We start from the raw sequence: 17,969 nt of genomic DNA on the forward strand, positions 1-17,969 counted from the left end.
AGGTTGTGAAAAATATTTGGAAGATGAATTTACCAGAAACAAACCTAGATCATCCGGCAGCAGTGTACCCTCTAAAGACGCTAAACTCAACGGCATCTTCACCTCAAGAAAATCAAAAGCGTAAATAACATTGTGGCCTGTCTCCAAGTAACGGTGCAGAGCGGCCTTGACTTCACTAGGAACAAGGTGGAACCAAGTGACCATTCAGATCCTTCCTTCACCAGAACTGCTAACCTTGTAACATACAGGTTAAAGCAGTGCTTCTCAAACTATCTGTGGTGAAGACCAGTTCTGTTTGATTTTCAATTTCCAATCAGTCAGCAACAAATACTTTTAGTAAAAAATACAATAAAAATGAATTTCCAGAAAAATGAACTTTAAAAGACATGCACAATACAAGCTCAAGTCTTATATTATTAAATGTGACAGACGTGCAATTACTGTAAGTTTCTAAATGCTTGCTCCCACTTGCTGTACTTATCCCTTGCAGGCTGCTAACCAACCGCTGACAGAACTGCACCGACATGCAGACCACACCCGAAGCAGCGCTGTATTACGGGACTCACCCCAAGATTCAAAATGTCTCAGTCTTACCAAACCTCTTCCAAACCTGGTATCTAATACACAAGAGAGATAAATTCCTGAAATAAGGAATGAGGGATGGACCTAGGAATATAATTTCTTGATAGCAACACTTCTATGTCAAAGCAGTGGGCAAAACAGTCCCCATACACCCAAACCAGAGCAGGTCTCTCTGAAGGGGTTATGACTGTGAACTGTCTGCACAGGAAGCTGTAAGTCTGTGTTTGTCTGTGTCTGTGTGTGCATATGCGTGTGGGTGTGAGTTAAACATCATGGTTAGTACAGCTAATGTAAATCCAAATTCAATTTGGTGGTATTTCTTTCTAAGCTTTTATGCTAAAAACTATGCAGTTGTAAAATACAATTTATTTTATTATCTGACATGTTACGGAGGCTCTTGACTAAACAGAGCCAAAAAGAGAAAAACTCTACACAACAAATATGGTCTTGAATGTCTTTCTCAGTCACAGCCTCAAAAACATTCTAATTTATTTTAGAAACAAAAGATTGACATATCAAGTTAACCAATGGAATAACATTCATGGAGACCTGGAGTTCAGCACCTGCTATGAATAGTGAGACAGACATTTTCAAAAATAAATTCACCCAGCCAAATGGAAAAAAAAAAAAAAATTAACAGCTGCTAGATTTCTTCAGCTCAAAGCAGCTCAGCAAGCTTCCAAAAGCACAAAAATTCCCCTCCTGAGTTTCAGGATGTGGGGAAAAGTGCATAATTAGACAATCCTCAAACAATCTCATCGGTGAAATCTTTATTAAAGGTTACAGGAATTTGAGAATAACGAAGAAAAAAAAGAACACGTCATTTTTTACACCTATTCGATGGTCTAAATCAAATGGCTTTACTATGTCCTTACTAATGGCTCGATTTTAACTCAGTTGTGTACATCCAAGTTCTGGATATCTAAAGATATTTTTCTGATATTCAGTCTTCAGTATAACCATGCAATGATTATACTGTCCCAATTTATCAAGGAGAGTCCAAAAAACTAATATACCTGTCAATAGGTTGGGTGTATTTTAAATAATCTGAAATCCAAATTAGACAATAGAAGTCGAGAAATTAGCATAAGTTCGACACATTGTGGGTAAAAAATTGAAACTGCAAATGAAGTATAAATAAGATTTTTAAATCTTGCTAAACATTAGTAAAATATTCATGCTGTCTTTTCTAAATCAAACAGAACAGCACTTGATCTTTGCCTAGGTTCCACATTACCTTAGAATGCAATTTCTACAAGTGGGCGTTAAAGAGGCAAATGGCTAGTATTTTATGCTTTTATGGAGCGAAAAGGCAGGAAAATAAACAAAGATTGTATATTTACTATTGCCAGGCACTTTGCCTGTTATTTCATTGAATTCTTACCCAATCTTGAAGTGAGTTAAGTATCACTAACCACCTTTCACAAGTGGAGAAATCAGCTCTGAGAGTTCAAACCACTCTCCCAGCAACCTAGTGCTGGGATTCACCCCTAGGCATGTCTACTCCAGAGCCTACACTCTTGCTAACACAACACGTGGAAAGGAAAATTAGAAAAGGGCTATGCTATTGTACCCCTCAAATTTCCATAAAAAGCAGATAATTAATCTGGAGTGCTCCCAAATCAGGTCAAAAGAAAACTAAGAATCTCAGTCTGGCTTTATACTTCTTGTGATTTTTTGAACTTCGTATACCGTAAACATTCATCATGGTGACTTCATGAAGTCTCTCCATCAAAGACAGATTCAAACAAAATACAAAGTCCCTGAGAAAAAGTATCTTGTCATATTCAGCCTTCCATAATTGGTGTTCAATAAACATCTGATGCATCGAGAGGTAGACAGATAATCCATGAAATGGGCGGTGGGGGGAGGAACAGGAAAAAGAAAGGATAGGATAGGATAGGGAACCGGGAGGGAAGGAGAGGGGGACGGAACAGCTCAAACGTAGGATCCAGCTAATATCAACAAACACCTCTCACCTACCATATACCCATATTAGAGGTACCTGCTTCCAATGACCCTTTTATCTAACATAATAATGACTTAACATGAAAATCAATGGGAGGAGGAACTAGAGAAAGGACAAAATACTAAGCAAGGTCTGTGGGAAGCTCAGCTAGAACAGCTGCCACATACATTATGGGCAAAGCAGTTTATGCTGGGGGGTGTCAGGAGAGAGATAAGACAGGGGTCAGGGTTAACAGATACGAGCTACTGTGTGTGAAACAGATGAGCAGCAAGGACATACTGTACGGCACAGGGAACGACAGCCATTGTTGTGTAATAACTTTCAATGGAGTATACTCTATAAAAATACTGAATCAATGTTATACACCTGAAACTAATGTAATATTATAAATCAACTGTGATAATAAATAAATAAACAAATGATTTGATAAGACAAATGGCTTGTCTCAAAAAAAAACAAAAATGGACTTCCCTGGTGGCACAGTGGTTAAGCATCCGTTTGTCAACGCAGGGGACATGGGTTCGAGCCCTAGTCCAGGAAGATCCCACATGCCGCGGAGGAACTAAGCCCGTGCGCCACAACTACTGAAGCCCATGCACCTAGAGCCTGTGCTCCGCAACAAGAGAAGCCACCGCAATGAGAAGCCCACGCACCGCAATGAAGAGTAGCCCTCGCTCACTACAACTAGAGAAAGCCTGCGCGCAGCAACGAAGACCCAACGCAGCCAAAATACATAAATAAATAAATAAATTTATTTTTAAGAAAACAAACAAACAAAAAAAAGCAGCTTATGCTGAGCTTTAGATTAAATCTCAATCCGTTACTATAAATTATTAGTATCTGATTTCTTCCTCAAACTCACAGCACTAACTATATTACCTAAATGACACTTATAAAAATCCATGTAGGGCTTCCCTGGTGGTGCACTGGTTGCGAGTCTGTCTGCCGATGCAGGGAACACGGGTTCGTGCCCCGGTCTGGGAGGATCCCACATGCCGCGGAGCGGCTGGGCCCGTGAGCCATGGCCGCTGAGCCTGCGCGTCCGGAGCCTGTGCTCCGCCAATGGGAGAGGCCGCAGCATTGAGAGGCCCGCGTACCACAAAAAAAAAAAAAAAAAAAAAAAAAAAAACCACGTAAGTTGATCAAAACTGAGGGGGAAAGATACAAGTGTAGAGATATAGTTGATGAAACAAGAGAACAGCTGAAATAAGACCCTGAGATCTATAGCAGTTCTTCCCACACCTATATTTCACCTTAAACAAACAAGTCACCTTATTAACAAATTATCAAAAGAAATAATTCTGTGCTAAATGTTTACAATCTTCAACATTTGGAAAGATAGATATTTTGACGTAAAAAATATGTAACTAACATACAGAAAAGGGTAGGTAGATATGAGCTGAAAAAATACGACTCACTTCCACGTTTATCACTCAGGCAACTGTTGATCTTTCTATTTCCCAGAAGTGAAAGTCATACAAAGGGAAAAAATAGTAATAATCCAGAACATTTTTCTAGGATAATCTAATTGCAAAGATATTGAATCAAGGATGACTATCTTTCCTAACAGTTCACCAATTAAGAAAATCTATTTTTTTAAGAGTTTTCACGCCAACTTCATGAACAGCTTCCAATTTAGAAAAAAGTCCACACACTAAGAGAAAGTAGGGACTCTCTGTATTCTTGCCCAATATATAATTACGGGAAACATAAATCTGCAAATTTTTGAAAGGTGATTTGACATTATCTGTAAGAACTGGTAAAAAGTATATGCTTTGACTCAGCAATTCCATCTCCGGAGCTTACCCAACCGAAATACTCATCAAAGTGGGAAAACATAATGTAAAAGAAACTGGAAACACCTCACATGTCCTTCAATAGGACACTGATTAAATACAGCACTTTACATCGACACAGTAGACTATAGCCACTAAAAAGAATACTGAAGATCTACTATAGGAAAATGAAAACACATTTGTTATATATTGTTAAGAATAAAGTTATAGAACAGTATTTATAACATGACACCACTCTTACTTTTAAATACAAAACAAAATCAGACACCTATTTAGATATGTACCTCTATTTGCTTAGAAAAATCTGAAAGGTGTTAGTGACTATATTTGGCAAATGTGGTGTCTACGCTATTTACGGTTTTGCAATACATCTGCACAACCTTTCATTTTTGATTTGTCGTTGTTTGTTTAAAGAAAGCGAAAGAACAAACAATGGTTAAAAACACAAATTCTAAAGCCAATAGCTTGGATTTGTAGGTCTACCATCTCCCAGACACTCTTACGTGTCATCCATTTAGATGGCTTCCACCCACCTGTCCACTCCCCCCGCCATGAGTACACACTGTGATATTTCACTCCAAGCTCACCAAGATGCCACAGTTCCAAAACTACATGCAGAACAAGCAACTTTTTCCCACCTGCTAAAACCCCTGAAATATACTCCACAGTAAAAAAAAAATGCCTTATACACACACAAAAACAACAACAACCACAAAAACACGTACCCGGAATGCTGCAAGAATGATTCTTGTCACTTTCTCTTTGACCGACTCTTGCAGGATGTCGGACAGAACAGGAATGAGGTTGTAGCGCCGCAGGTGTTCACACATCTGAGGACTGAACGCCAGGAGCCATACAGAAAAAATCATCTGATACTGGAGCTGAAAGCCACACTTGTTACTCAGAACTCCCATGATGCTGAAAAGAAACACACGTTGAGAAAACATTTAACGTGACAGCACAACAGGAGAGAAGAAATAACTGATTGCTCTTTTTGCACTGATGGATCAGTCTCTATGAATCACGTCCTCTCTTTTTTCCCCCGAAGGAACGAGCAAGCCAGACCCCTGCTCACAGAGGGCCAGTCCTGCACGGCGTCACGTAAGCCTCTCTCCAGAGTCTCAGGACAGCACCGCCCTCGCTGCAGGGAACACGGCCCACGGAGGGAACAGCAGGAGGACCCTGACGGACATTCAGGAAGTGAAAGCCTCAGGACATGGCGACACAGCGGATACACATCTCAGTGAAGCCAGACGGTACAATCAAGATTTTCAGTCTGGACTGAAAATGATCCAAGAGGATCATTTATAGCTTTAAAAATATTTAGGAAACTCGACAGAGAAAAGAGGAAGTGAGTTTGGGAAAAGCCTTTCATGAGTCTGAATTTGACACACAGCCAATCATCAAATTTGGGGTCAGAACCTCAGAAGCTTCTAGTTCAGCCTCCCATCTTACTGGTAAGGAAACTGGGAAAGCGGTGTGAAAACGACAGGTTACACCAAGGAAAGCGCCAAGGAAATTTCCCCGGGGCATGCCTACATTCACACAAGGGACAGAAACCATCAAATCAGACGGTTAAGCAGCGACCAGAGGGGTTAAAGAGAACCCAGAACCCACAGAACATACAACACAGAGCGAGTGCTAATGTAAGCTCAGTAAGAACGTCTCAGTATTGGTTCATCAATTGAAACAAAGGTATTGCACTAACGCCAGCTGCTAGGGAAGTAGGGAAGACTTTGGCAGGGCGGGCGCATACGGGCACCTCTGTGCTTCCAATATTTCTGTAAACCTAAAACTGCTCTAGAAAATAAAAATCTATTAACAAAATTAAATACATTTTAAATCCAATTTTACGATTTACACCTTAGTGGAAGGCTTATATTTGTGCCGTTTCCCCATTTTTGTGATTTGTATACACGTATACATTCGCTGAATTGCCCTTAATTTTCTCATGCATGATTTCTCCCTTGAATCTGTTCCACTTTCGGTTGGTAGGTAAGGCCCGCTTTTATTTAATGTCGATGTCAGCATTCAAGAGCGGTCAAAGCACAGCATTTCACTCCATCAGCACCCTGGTACCTGGCTCCTTTGCGCTCTGGCTGTTCCACTTGTTAAGGTCAGCCTGCTGCGCTCTGGGATGCTGAGGCTGACAAGTCACTTTCCGCGCTCCCCATTTCCGCTTTCCCCGCTGGCTCGGCCACAGGAGGTGCTCGCAGCTGACTCGGGGATGGAGAAAGAAGGGACCTCTCCTGTCGACCTCCTGTTCCTGCCAGCAGCACTTCGGCACGCTTCTTCACCCGCGGCAGCGGCTGAATTCATCCTGCATGGGCCCTGGCAGAACCAGCATCCCTGCACCCTCGAGACACTAGCACCCGCCGTCTGGGTCCCCGACCTGGAGCATGGGGACCCAGCCCCAGCTGAGCTGTACTGTCCCCTCCAGGCCTGAACTTCACTCCATGCAGCCCCTCCTGCAGCCCGTGAATCCCGGCAACTCCAGCCTCTTATCCTTTGCTCCTCGCTTTAGGGGTAGCAGGATCTCTGACACTTGAGGGTCCCTTTATTTATCTGTTTTCAGAAACCCAGTTCACAAACTTATACCTAGTTTATACCTAGGGAGAATTTAATTTCTTCACATTAAATCCTCTCTGTTAAAAGGAAAAACTTTTTAACGATGAGAGGGGCGACGGAGAGCTCAAGGCCAAACCACTGGTGCTGAGACCCAGACGGAAGGTCTCAGGGGGAGGCGCGTGCTCAGCGATGCGGACACTGCAGAGAAGCTGAACAGAGTAAAAGTGTGCCCACAATAGACGGGCTTCTATTGCAGAGACAAGGTGGTCTTCTCTACCCAAATATCAACCACAGAAACGCCCTAATGAAGCAAAATGAGGCCCCTGTTCACTGGAATAAGGCAGGGGTTCCCTTAGGGGCAAGAACCCTAACTCTGAATCCAGTGAGGCAGGAAGAGCGAGCTAAGGGGGACAAAGGACACGAAGGCCCAACAGAAACCCCAACACGGTCATTGAACAAGTATCTGCTGAGGGTCTGTGCGGCTGGTACAGAGCCAGCCACGGGGATAAGATGGGCAAAAATAAGACACTGTCCGTGTTCCTTGAGAGCCCAGTGCAGGGGGCCGTGGCCCTCGAGCTGGGCCTGAAGAACCAGCGGGGGCTAATTACCACGCAGGTCTCTGCTCTCCCTCGCAAACTGCTGAGTTTAGGGTTGCTTTTCAAGTCACTGGAGAAGTTACTAAAAGATGCTGTGGCATCCTACGTGCTACCTTTGTTAGGTGTTTCACACTTTCCGGCCAGGCTGTATATCTCTTAAAGGAAAGGACCACGTATGTTTCCTTAACTCCCCGTGTTATATGGTATAACATCACGCAGAGAGCGCAAAAAACACAGACCGTCAAATCCAAGCTCAGAAAGGAGGTTAAGGTCCATGACGCCAAAGTAACTATTTGGTGCTCTGCTTTTTAATTAAGATTTTCTTTTTAAATCATTCCAACGCAGGGAATAGGGAGACAAACAGCTGACCACTGGCTGACGTGCACACTTCCTGCTGTCCGTCAGACCCATGGGCCCCTCGCATCTCACCACGCAATATCTTTTTTTAATCTTACCTTTCATTTATATACTACTTTATACTTTCAAAATACTTCAAATGTCAGGATATAAATGTTCATAAATGGCCGCTGGATTTGCAGAAGCAATTACCCAGCAAAAGCCCCCTTTTTAGCTCCAGTATTTAAAAAATCAGTGCTAATCTTCAGACTTTCTAGTGAAGTCAAAGCATACTCTTGGTCTTACATGGGCCCAGAAACTTCCGGAACGAGTGTGTGTCATTCGTGCAACCAAGAAGGAAAGAAAGGAAACTATGCAGAGATAAAACGGTCCCGGGGTCTTAAAGCATCGGTCCTCTTCCACTCTCCTCAAACAGGCTATGCTTACAATTTTTTCTCCTCTCAGGATCCCTGCTTGTGATTTGAGGAGCACCAAAAAGGAAAAAAAAAAAAACTTTCGACCCCAAACAAAAGAAATGGCAGAGTAAAAAGTACGTGTTTTCTCTCTAAAAAAGTGAAAAAATTCAATGACTTTTCTAAGTTGCCCTACTATCAGCAAGTTAACATATTCTACCTTTATCAAGGCCTGTTCTCAGCCTAAAGTCTCTATTAATTTGATTACTACTAACCTCGTTAGTGGGCATTAGCATATCAAGGTGTGTAGGTTGAACGTGGAATATTCTAGACTGCACTTATGCCTGCTCTTGTTGCTAAACTGAATAGTTAATACTGCTTACCCTCCTCCAGAATATTAGTGCCAACAATATTTTGAACAGCAACATTTTGTTAGCCTCGGTGCACGGGACCAAATTCTAGTATTTGAGTTTATTTTTTGAGCAATTACAACTATTTGTATAAACTGCTGTTTCATGACTTTTATCCTCTCTTACAGGTCTTCCAAGGAACTAAAAAGAAAATCTACTTTTTGTTTAATAGAATAAAATTCAATTTATCTTGCAATTACAATACAGGTCCATTGGACCTATTTATAAACCTAAGATACACTGAGTTTGTTAACTATAATTTGAAGAATCACACTATTTCATCATCCTAGATCTTATTTCATCATTATTCATCCATTATTCTCAACTATGCTAATAAATACTAAAGACTAAAATTATAAGAAAACTGGAGAATGACGGAGTCACCTAGGAAGACGATGTAATAGTGAAAGAAATAATTATCCTTTCTTATTGTGTTGCCCAAGATACTGCATCACTTTTAAGAAAGTAAAAAGACTGGAAACACCATCTGTGTAGCCCACCTTTAAGTTTCTGTGCGGAAAAGAGTTAACGTCATGGTCCGGAAACAGCTGTCCTCAGAAAGGGCCGCCTGCAGAGCTGGCCCTTGTCTCACTTGCGGGAATTTGACTGGTCATCTGTTCCCTACACGGAAACCAAAGTTCTCCGAAATGACAGGGGAAACTAAACTGTGTGCACGAACGAGATGCTCGTGCTTGTGCTGAGCGCCTGCTCTCCTGCTGGAGTCTGGAACGTTCCGTACGAGACAGAGGGAGCCGACCTGACACACCTCCAGGGAAACGGGGGCTCTGAGTCACTAGAGTCTCCTGCACAGAAACCTCACACAAGACATTTTTTTAAAAAAACCTTCTTTTAGATGATTAAGTGTATTCATTTCTTTGAAAATGTCAAGGAGAGATGCTTTTAAATGTTACTCCACAGTCAAAATAAAGGGTGCTCACCAGTTCACCCCGTCTGCTTCCACCCAGGCAAAGCGGTACTCGTTGACTCGAAGCATCAGCTGCAGACACCCGGCCACACACTGCACATACTGAGAGCTCTGTGCGGGGGGAAGCACAGCGTTTAAAACCGGAAGGCACTTCAAGTCACAGGGTCACACAGATACCAAATTCTGGAGTGGTTTTTACTAGAGTTTCTCATCATCTGAAAAGTCCAAAGGTCTCAACTATTTTTTCAAAAGTCAGTCCTTGTTGCTCTTCTCTCTTCCTCCTAGAAATGAAGCTGACTTCTTTGGCCAAATTAAGCCTACATGGTTGAAGCCCACTGAACACACCCAGTCAGGGAAATCAAGGAACAAAGTAATTATGCCTTTGCTATGGTCGATAAACAGCTTATTATCTTGCAATGTTTCACTTAGCCCTGAATACAGGCATGATACAGAGAATACTGCTCTTCATAATTACACAAGTATCAAAGAACAACAATAAAATGAAAGAGATAAAAGTGTATGCTTTGAGACAGGCCCATATTTGAATGATCTTGAGCAAGTTTCCGAACCTCTTCAATGCTCAATTTCTTCCTCCTTAATGAGGATCGTACCCCCAAGCACCCTGAAAGGCACTCTTAGGATTAAGTAAAGTAATTCATTTAGCACAGAGCTAGACATGTCAGGGAAACTCAATAAATAAGAACTTTAGAAAAGAAACTATACAGTATATAAAAAGTCTACTTAAACACCTGAAAAAGACTGATTTTTTTAAAAAACTATCAGTTCAACAGGCACTATGTTAGAGAGATGGAGGTTGAGTCTGAAGCTGGAAATAAACAGAATAAACATCCCCAAGAAGTTGCACGCTCCTCCATGTCAGGAAAGCCGGTAGTAACACCCGGCCTGGGCGCCTCCCTATTTGCCATGAGCCTTACATCTATAAGAAATGGAGGGACAAGGGGAAAGTTCAGACCCCAGCCTTAAAGAGCATGCTAGCAAAAAGAAAAAAGAAAGAAAGGAGAGGATCGTGGATGTCATATAAATTCACAAAACCTAATAAACACGATGCCACTTCAGCTCTACGTTTTAATTTAAACTAAGTTTGTTAAAACCTAACCCTTCAAAGAATTCCAGGCACTCAAATACAAAAACACAATGATATATTTGGTGGAATAACAAAAGTTATCAGGAAAAGGTTATCCTAGATTTTTACCTACAAAGGAGTGAACACAACTGCCCCAAAGCACACTATATCCAGTAACTTAATTTGCCTGAAAACTCAAAACATTCGCAGAAATTAATGACAAAAAAAAAAAAAAGGGGGAATTTTCAGCTTGAAAACAATCTTCCATAATGGGAAAAAATATATATGTATTTTTCCAATTAGGTCAGCAGCTAAGTAGCCCTTTGTGAAAAGGAGAATTCCATCTTCCCTGTTCAGAGAGAGAGCCTAAGCAAGGTTTCTACAATAATGAGTAAAAGGCAGCCTAGGGCACTCTCTCCTCTTCCATTTATCATCAATTTCCTCTCAACATGAGAATTTCTTGGTTCACGGTAAGTCTTTTTCTTGTCTGTGTCCATTTACCCTACTATGTTGAAATACATGACACATTTAAGAAATGGATTCTTCATTGCTAGTTACAGCTTCAGGACTCACATATAAACGAGCATATAAAAGATGCTGCTTCAGCACTATTTACAATAGCCAGGACATGGAAGCAACCTAAGTGTCCATCAACAGAGGAATGGATAAAGAAGATGTGGTCCATATATATAATGGAATATTACTCAGCCATAAAAAGGAACAAAACTGAGTTATTTGTAGTGAGGTAGATGGACCTGGAGTCTGTCATACAGAGTGAAGTAAGTCAGAAGGAGAAAAACAAATACTGAATGCTAACACGTATATATATGGAATCTAAAAAAAAACCCAAAAAGGTTCTCAAGAACGTAGGGGCAGGACAGGAATAAAGATGCAGATGTAGAGAATGGCCTTGAGGACACGGGGAGGGGGAAGGTTAAGCTGGGACGAAGTGAGAGAGTGGCAGGGACATATATACACTACCAAACGTAAAATAGAGAGCTAGTGGGAAGCAGCCGCATGGCACAGGGAGATCAGCTCGGTGCTTTGTGACCACCCAGAGGGCTGGGATAGGGAGGCTGGGAGGGAAGCTCAAGAGGGAGGGGACATGCGTATGCATATGGCCGATTCGCTTTGCTGTGCAACAGAAACTAACACGGTATTGTGAAGCAATTATACTCCAATAAAGATCTATTAAAATTTTTCTAAAAAGATGCTGCTTCTAAAACTGCACTCTCTCCTGTGACGCACCATGGGGCAGTCCAACACCAGTCCAGAAATTATTTTCAGAGTACACAGTGAAGGCAACACTGATGAATGACTGAGTTACTGCCTTCAATTAAACAAAGTAAACTGCATCACTTCCTTACCTTTCTCTCACACTGTCCTGTTAGTCTCATGTACAAAGTTACTCAATGATCTTTCAGAAGAAAACAGTCAGCCTTCAATGAACCCAGCGAGCCCCCGACTCTGCCCCCACACCGAGGTCATGCAGCCTCTGCTGGAGAAGACTGCACAGCCACGCACAGCCACGCAGAGCCACGCACAGCCACGCAGAGCCACGCAGAGCCACGCACAGCCACGCAGAGCCACGCACAGCCACGCAGAGCCATCGGGCAGTCCTGTCTGCTCTTGCTGCCACCCGCAGAGCCACGCTCACACCTTCACCTCCACCCTCCTGTCCTGCTCTCTTCGCTTTCCTCAGCACTGAGAGAAAAAACGGAGACCATCAGCTCGCGAGTCACTGAGCGGCCCACATCGCGCCCCCCAACTGAACTGTGGTGACGGCGCTTCTCGCCGAGCAGAGGCAGACGGCTCCTCCTGTCTGGGACCACGGCCCGGCAAGGCCCGTGCCCCGGCCCTCCCACACAGCACCCCGTCAGCCCGACCCCTCCTGTCGGGCAGGTGTCCCCTCCTCGGCTGCTAAAATACGCTCAATCTTCCCGCCGTAAAATTATCCCTAAACCTTGCACCCATCTCAGCGCCTTTCTTCCTCCCAACGCATGAAGTTTTCTTGAGAGAATTCTCAGCAGGTTCGTACCTCTCGGACACCTCATCACTCCAGCAACACGGCAAGTGCTAGGATCGGCAGTGATCTGAAAGTGCAACGTCCAACAGTTGCTCTTCCCCAGAGAACCAGACCTCTACCTCCAGCTGCTTCCGGAAAAGCTCTCGCCCCTCCCCTCTCCAGCTGAACTGACTCACAGCTCCAATGGTAACTCCACCACCATGAAAGAAAGGCACTGATGTAGCTTAACAGTTACGAACAAAGGCTCCGGAACCAGCGTGCCATATGCTCAGCCACTTCCAAGCCGTGTGCCCTTGCATGAGCTGCCCACCTATAAAACGGGGATAACAGGGCACACCCCACGGGGTGTGGGGATAATCTCATTAGCTAACAGATGACAGGCTGGGCTGGGAACCAGCTACGATGTGTACTCTCAAACACACAAACCTCCCTGGTAGAGAAAAACTAACTTTACTTCTCAACACATTAAGAGAACATCATTAGATAAATTTTCCAATATTGCTGAAAGCGCAAATCCTCCTCTATTATAGTGGAATAATCACATAAGGAAAACAGCAACTGACAGAATTCACCTTCCTGGTGAAGAGGGTCTCCCAAATCCATATTCTGCAGAATTACAAAGTAATTCAAGAAGTGAGGAATTACAAAGCAAGCAGGCAACGAAAGATAAACATAAAAACTGCAGCGACACTGTACCAAAGTAAAACTCATGCTGTAACAATGTTTACAGACCAATTTTCAATATCCATCTCCATAATGCTGGGATTTAAGTATAAACTAAATGAGAAAAAGTAAAGATAATATTCCTCTAAACTTTGGAATCAAGGGCGCTTACAAAAAAAAAAAAAAAAAAGACGTCTGCGGTGCAGAGAAGAGCACCTGTCTCAGAGGCAGTGCAAACACACGTGTGTCCAGGGGTGTATCAGCGAAGCACAAAGCTGAGCTTGTAGGACACACCGTCGACCACAGTAAACCCCAGAAGCCAGTGTTACACGAAGCCCTCCAGGACGGATGACTAAGCCCCATCCCAAGGTGTTCAGTGTGTCAACGTGACTACTAAATGACTCTTTTCTCATAGAACTAAAAAGTGAGCGTGCACACCTTACGTGTGATTTTTGCTTCTGTCACGACGTCCACTTTAGACACTAACGCAGACGGCATCAGTGTCAAGAGGAAACCGGAACAACCGGAACTCTCCTACTTTGCTGACGACGTGTCAACTGCTTTAGAAAAGTGACTGGGCTGCTGGACCTAAATTCACATGTAACCCCAGCAACTCCATTCGACAAGTGCTCCAGGCGTAAGTAGTTACGTCTACCAAAGGCCATGGACAGGGATGCTCACGGCAAGATAGTCACAACAGCCAGGAACCGGAGCTAACTCAGATATCCGTCAATAAGAGTGCGGATAATATTCATTCAACAGATTACCGCACGGCAATAGAGAGATGAATTACTGCCGAGTGCAACATGAGTGACTCTCCCTGACACCATAGTGCACAAGAACTCGGACACACAAGAGCTCACACTGTGTATGATTCCACTTTTATGGAGTTCAAGGTCAGGCAAAACTAATGCATAATAACGAAAACCTTTGTGGGAGCCGAGGCGGAGGAAAGTATTGAGTAGGACACGTGATGTATAAATGCATTCAGCTGAACATTTAAAAATCTGTCTATTTTACTTTATGTAAGCTGTAGCGAAACAAAATTTGCCACCTTAAATGGGTCCCTTTGGCATGAGGATTATTTTAGGGTGATTATTTTTTTGAAAGCAGAGGATTCAAGAAGTCTGTCTTTTTACCTGCGCCTCAACTGCCTAAAGGACTCAGACAGAGGCCCTGGTCCAGGAAGGGCACCGTTGCCGGAGGTCTACAAAGCACACGGGTCGGCGCTGGGGGGAGCTGCACAGGGGCCGGGAGACCAGAGTCCTCTGTGTGTCCCACTGTCCCTGCGGGCCCGGCAAGCATCCGTCACCAAACGTCTGCTTTCCTTCCCGCCTCCGTGTGAACTGCCTTCTCCCCGCTGAAGTTCTCCCCCCGCACCCCCTTCTCCTCCTCTCCGGTGCCACATCTGCAGCCTCATATCACAGGGGCCCTGTACATACATAACTACATCTGGTTTTCTCCTGTTAATCTGTCTCACGTCAATTTAATTCTTTGGCCAGACAGAAGAACCCAGAAGGAGCAGAGCGTAATTTTTTCCTCCCCAACAAAGTTATGACATAAAAATAAGTGACCAAAGAAAGGAAGGGAGGCAAAGAGGGAGAGAGGTTTTGTCAGTCAGAAGTTCTGCCAATTTACCTTTGGCAAATCACTTTAAACTCTTCAAAATTGTTGTCTCATCAATAAAGGAAGGCAATACCAGGCCGATTTTTAAAAAATAGCCCTAAATTAAAAAACAAAACTAAAACAAAAACCTCTGCTACTCAAATCTGAACTCACATCAGTTAAACACAAAACACCTGTAAGGTACATTATCATCATTATTCTTGCCATTATTACTTCATAGTCAGGAACTACGACACGTATAATGCAAGAATTCTCTTGAAGTTGGCTTATTAAAAGAGACCCTCTAGACAATACTCATAAAATACCTATATTAAATTAATACCTAAATTAACTTAAGATCATTTCATCTTAGACTTAAGTTTTACCAAGAATGTAATTTCACTGTTAATTTACAAATTTATAAATCTCCTTCAAGTATCGCTTTCAATCTAATTTTCTTAGGTGTGTAATTTAATTACATGACGACTGGGATTCTTTATTGTAGGAAAAAATTATTGCAGACTTAAGAAAATATGATTTACCTTATAAATCATTGCTTTGTATGCAACTTCCACATGTACAATATTAGGTTACCTTATTATTGTTATTGATGCTATAGTTTGAAAATGATATGTAAAAGAAAGTCTGGTACTGAAATACTTTACCATTTAATTTTCCTTTGCATTGTCAGAATATACGCAATCCTTCCAAATATCTAATCAGAAAAGCAAACCTGACAGGTTCTTATCTGTTCTCCTTTTCTTATCATTCTTTGCATATATTTTAATGATCCACAATGTTTAAAACGTACTAATTTTGTGATAAGAGGATACAATGAAGATCAACCAAAAATTGCTTCAGGTAAACAGCAATGCTCTGGAAACCTGCACCAAGACACGTAATTGACTGTCAACTTCTCTGGGCCCTCACAGACTTTACAAATCACAGGCTAGAGGGGACCCGAGTTAAATAAGAGGCCTGCACTATGTGAATCCCTGACGCAGACCCTCATTTCTGCTACTCGGGTAGCACTTTTGATACACTTATGGACAAACGGTGAAGAACCACATCGTTTAAGTCCTCCAATTCTTCTGAAAGACTGAAAAGTCTTAAATTAAAAACAGAGCCTTAAATTTAAAAGAGTCAAAGCAGTAAAACTACCTTCGCATTAACAAGGATATTAGAACTGTCAGAGAAAACAATTTAAGGAATGTGGCCAAAAGCCAAAAAAGCTAAGGTTTTTTTTTTTCCCCTTTCATTCTAAAATGCTGTCATTACATGCTAAAACATGGATGAATCCTGAAAACATGCGCTAAGTGAGAGAAGCCAGTCACGGATGACCACATACTATGTGACTTGTGTACAGAGAGTGGCCAGAAGAGGTGAATGCAGAGACGGAAAGTAAGTGAGAAGTTGCCAGAGTTCAGGCAAGGGGGTTAGGAATGGGGGTGACTGTTTCGGTGAACACGGTTTCTTTCTGGGGTGTTGAAAGCACTACAAAATCAGATGGTGGCAATGGTTGTCCAACCCTGTAAATATACTAAGACCAATGGCAAATGGACAGATTTTATGGTATGAGAAACAGATTTCAATAAAGCTGCAAACAAGCAAACCGAAAAGCCTACAAAAAACTGCAAGTTTACTTGCTTGCTCACACGTGCCAGGTTTCCAGGTGCTCAAGAGCCACGTGGGGCTACCAGAGTGGACACCGCAGATATAAAGAACACTGCCATCACCCCGGAGAGTTCTACTGGACAGAACTGCTCCAGAACGTTAAAAGGCAAGATAAAATGAGCAATATGGAGAACGTGGCAACTTACTCACGTTACTTACTACCAACGAAACCACGTCCATCCAGCAACAACCGGGGCCGGACCAGGTCTACAACGGAGAACAGGACGCGGGAGCGGAGAGTTCCCACGGTCCCCGCACACAGGTACGAACGAAGCTGAACGGAGGGACGAGAACGCCCGGACTCTCCGGACGCCTCCAAAGGCTGTTCCTCTTTCTGTCAGGGCAGCAGCCCAGCAACCAACATCTAAGCCTGGGCGACGTCCTCGGAAAAGTAGAAGATTGATAATTCCCGAGCAAGAGCCAACAAAGAACCGAACAGACAGCTGAAGGTAAGTTAGGGTAAGTATATGTCATGTGATAGAGTTTATTATTTTTACATTTAGGTAAAAACAACACAAATCGTTTTTAGAAAATTTCATTTATATAACGTCATTTAAATAAAAATGTCTGTAATGATCCACTCATAACTTATGATGATGCTTCTGTGCCATTTTAAAAGTCAAGACTGTTGCATCCGGCTAATTTCTCATTTTGCTATGTAAAGCTTTGTACTGTTTGTTTTATACTGACATCAAGTGGCAACAGCACAGAATGCAGTTTACCAAACTGCTTTTCTATGCTGTCTAAAACCCAAGGGGATTTTAAGATACATCATCGATATTCTTTACAAGTCTGAGTAGGTGAGGCAACGTGGAGAATGCCTGAAGCTCCACGTCCAGTCCAGGTGCCTCGGAGCCCTCTCGGTGGGGAACCCGTCTCCTTGGGGGCTCTGCCACCGTGAGCGGACGGCCCTGGGCGAGCCGGCGTGCCTCTCCAGCCGCACTGTCACCCCTACAGCGTGGCTGACGGTAGGATGTCAAAGACGGGTGTGAGTACTCAAGGAGATGTAAATGCAGAATGACTAAAACACTGCCAGGCACCTAGGAAGAGCTCCATACATACCAGCTACCAATTCTGACCCCCTCCTGAAACACAAGTATCAGAGTAAAAGTGCTAACACCTCTCCGCCAACTTCCTGAATGAAGTCTGCCTTCCAAGTTGACAGCCTTCTGAAAAAGGAGGAACCTCCAGGAAGAGACACGGAGTATGTTCAGGTGTGAAGGGCGCTAAAGGGAAGAGAGGGGGACATCAAAAGCCAGCTTTCCTTCACTCAGAATCACCCCTGATGCCAATTCCGTTTGGGATGTACGTGTCTGAGTCGA

General features: G+C 43.0%; 1 protein-coding gene across 2 annotated transcripts in view; it reads right to left on the bottom strand.

Annotated features, from left to right (window-relative positions):
• Positions 1–17,969, bottom strand: part of ATP6V1H (ATPase H+ transporting V1 subunit H) — a 58,973-nt gene that overhangs the window by 23,473 nt on the left and 17,531 nt on the right. For both annotated transcript variants that reach the window (XM_059043538.2, XM_059043536.2), the window contains 2 exons: positions 9,609–9,706; positions 5,073–5,265 (listed from right to left, as the gene is read on the bottom strand). In XM_059043538.2, the coding sequence (XP_058899521.1) occupies positions 5,073–5,265; positions 9,609–9,706 (291 nt within the window). The remainder of the gene's footprint in view (positions 1–5,072; positions 5,266–9,608; positions 9,707–17,969) is intronic.

The sequence above is a fragment of the Kogia breviceps genome, chromosome 17 (genome assembly GCF_026419965.1).
Source record: "Kogia breviceps isolate mKogBre1 chromosome 17, mKogBre1 haplotype 1, whole genome shotgun sequence".
Lineage (NCBI taxonomy): Eukaryota > Metazoa > Chordata > Mammalia > Artiodactyla > Physeteridae > Kogia > Kogia breviceps.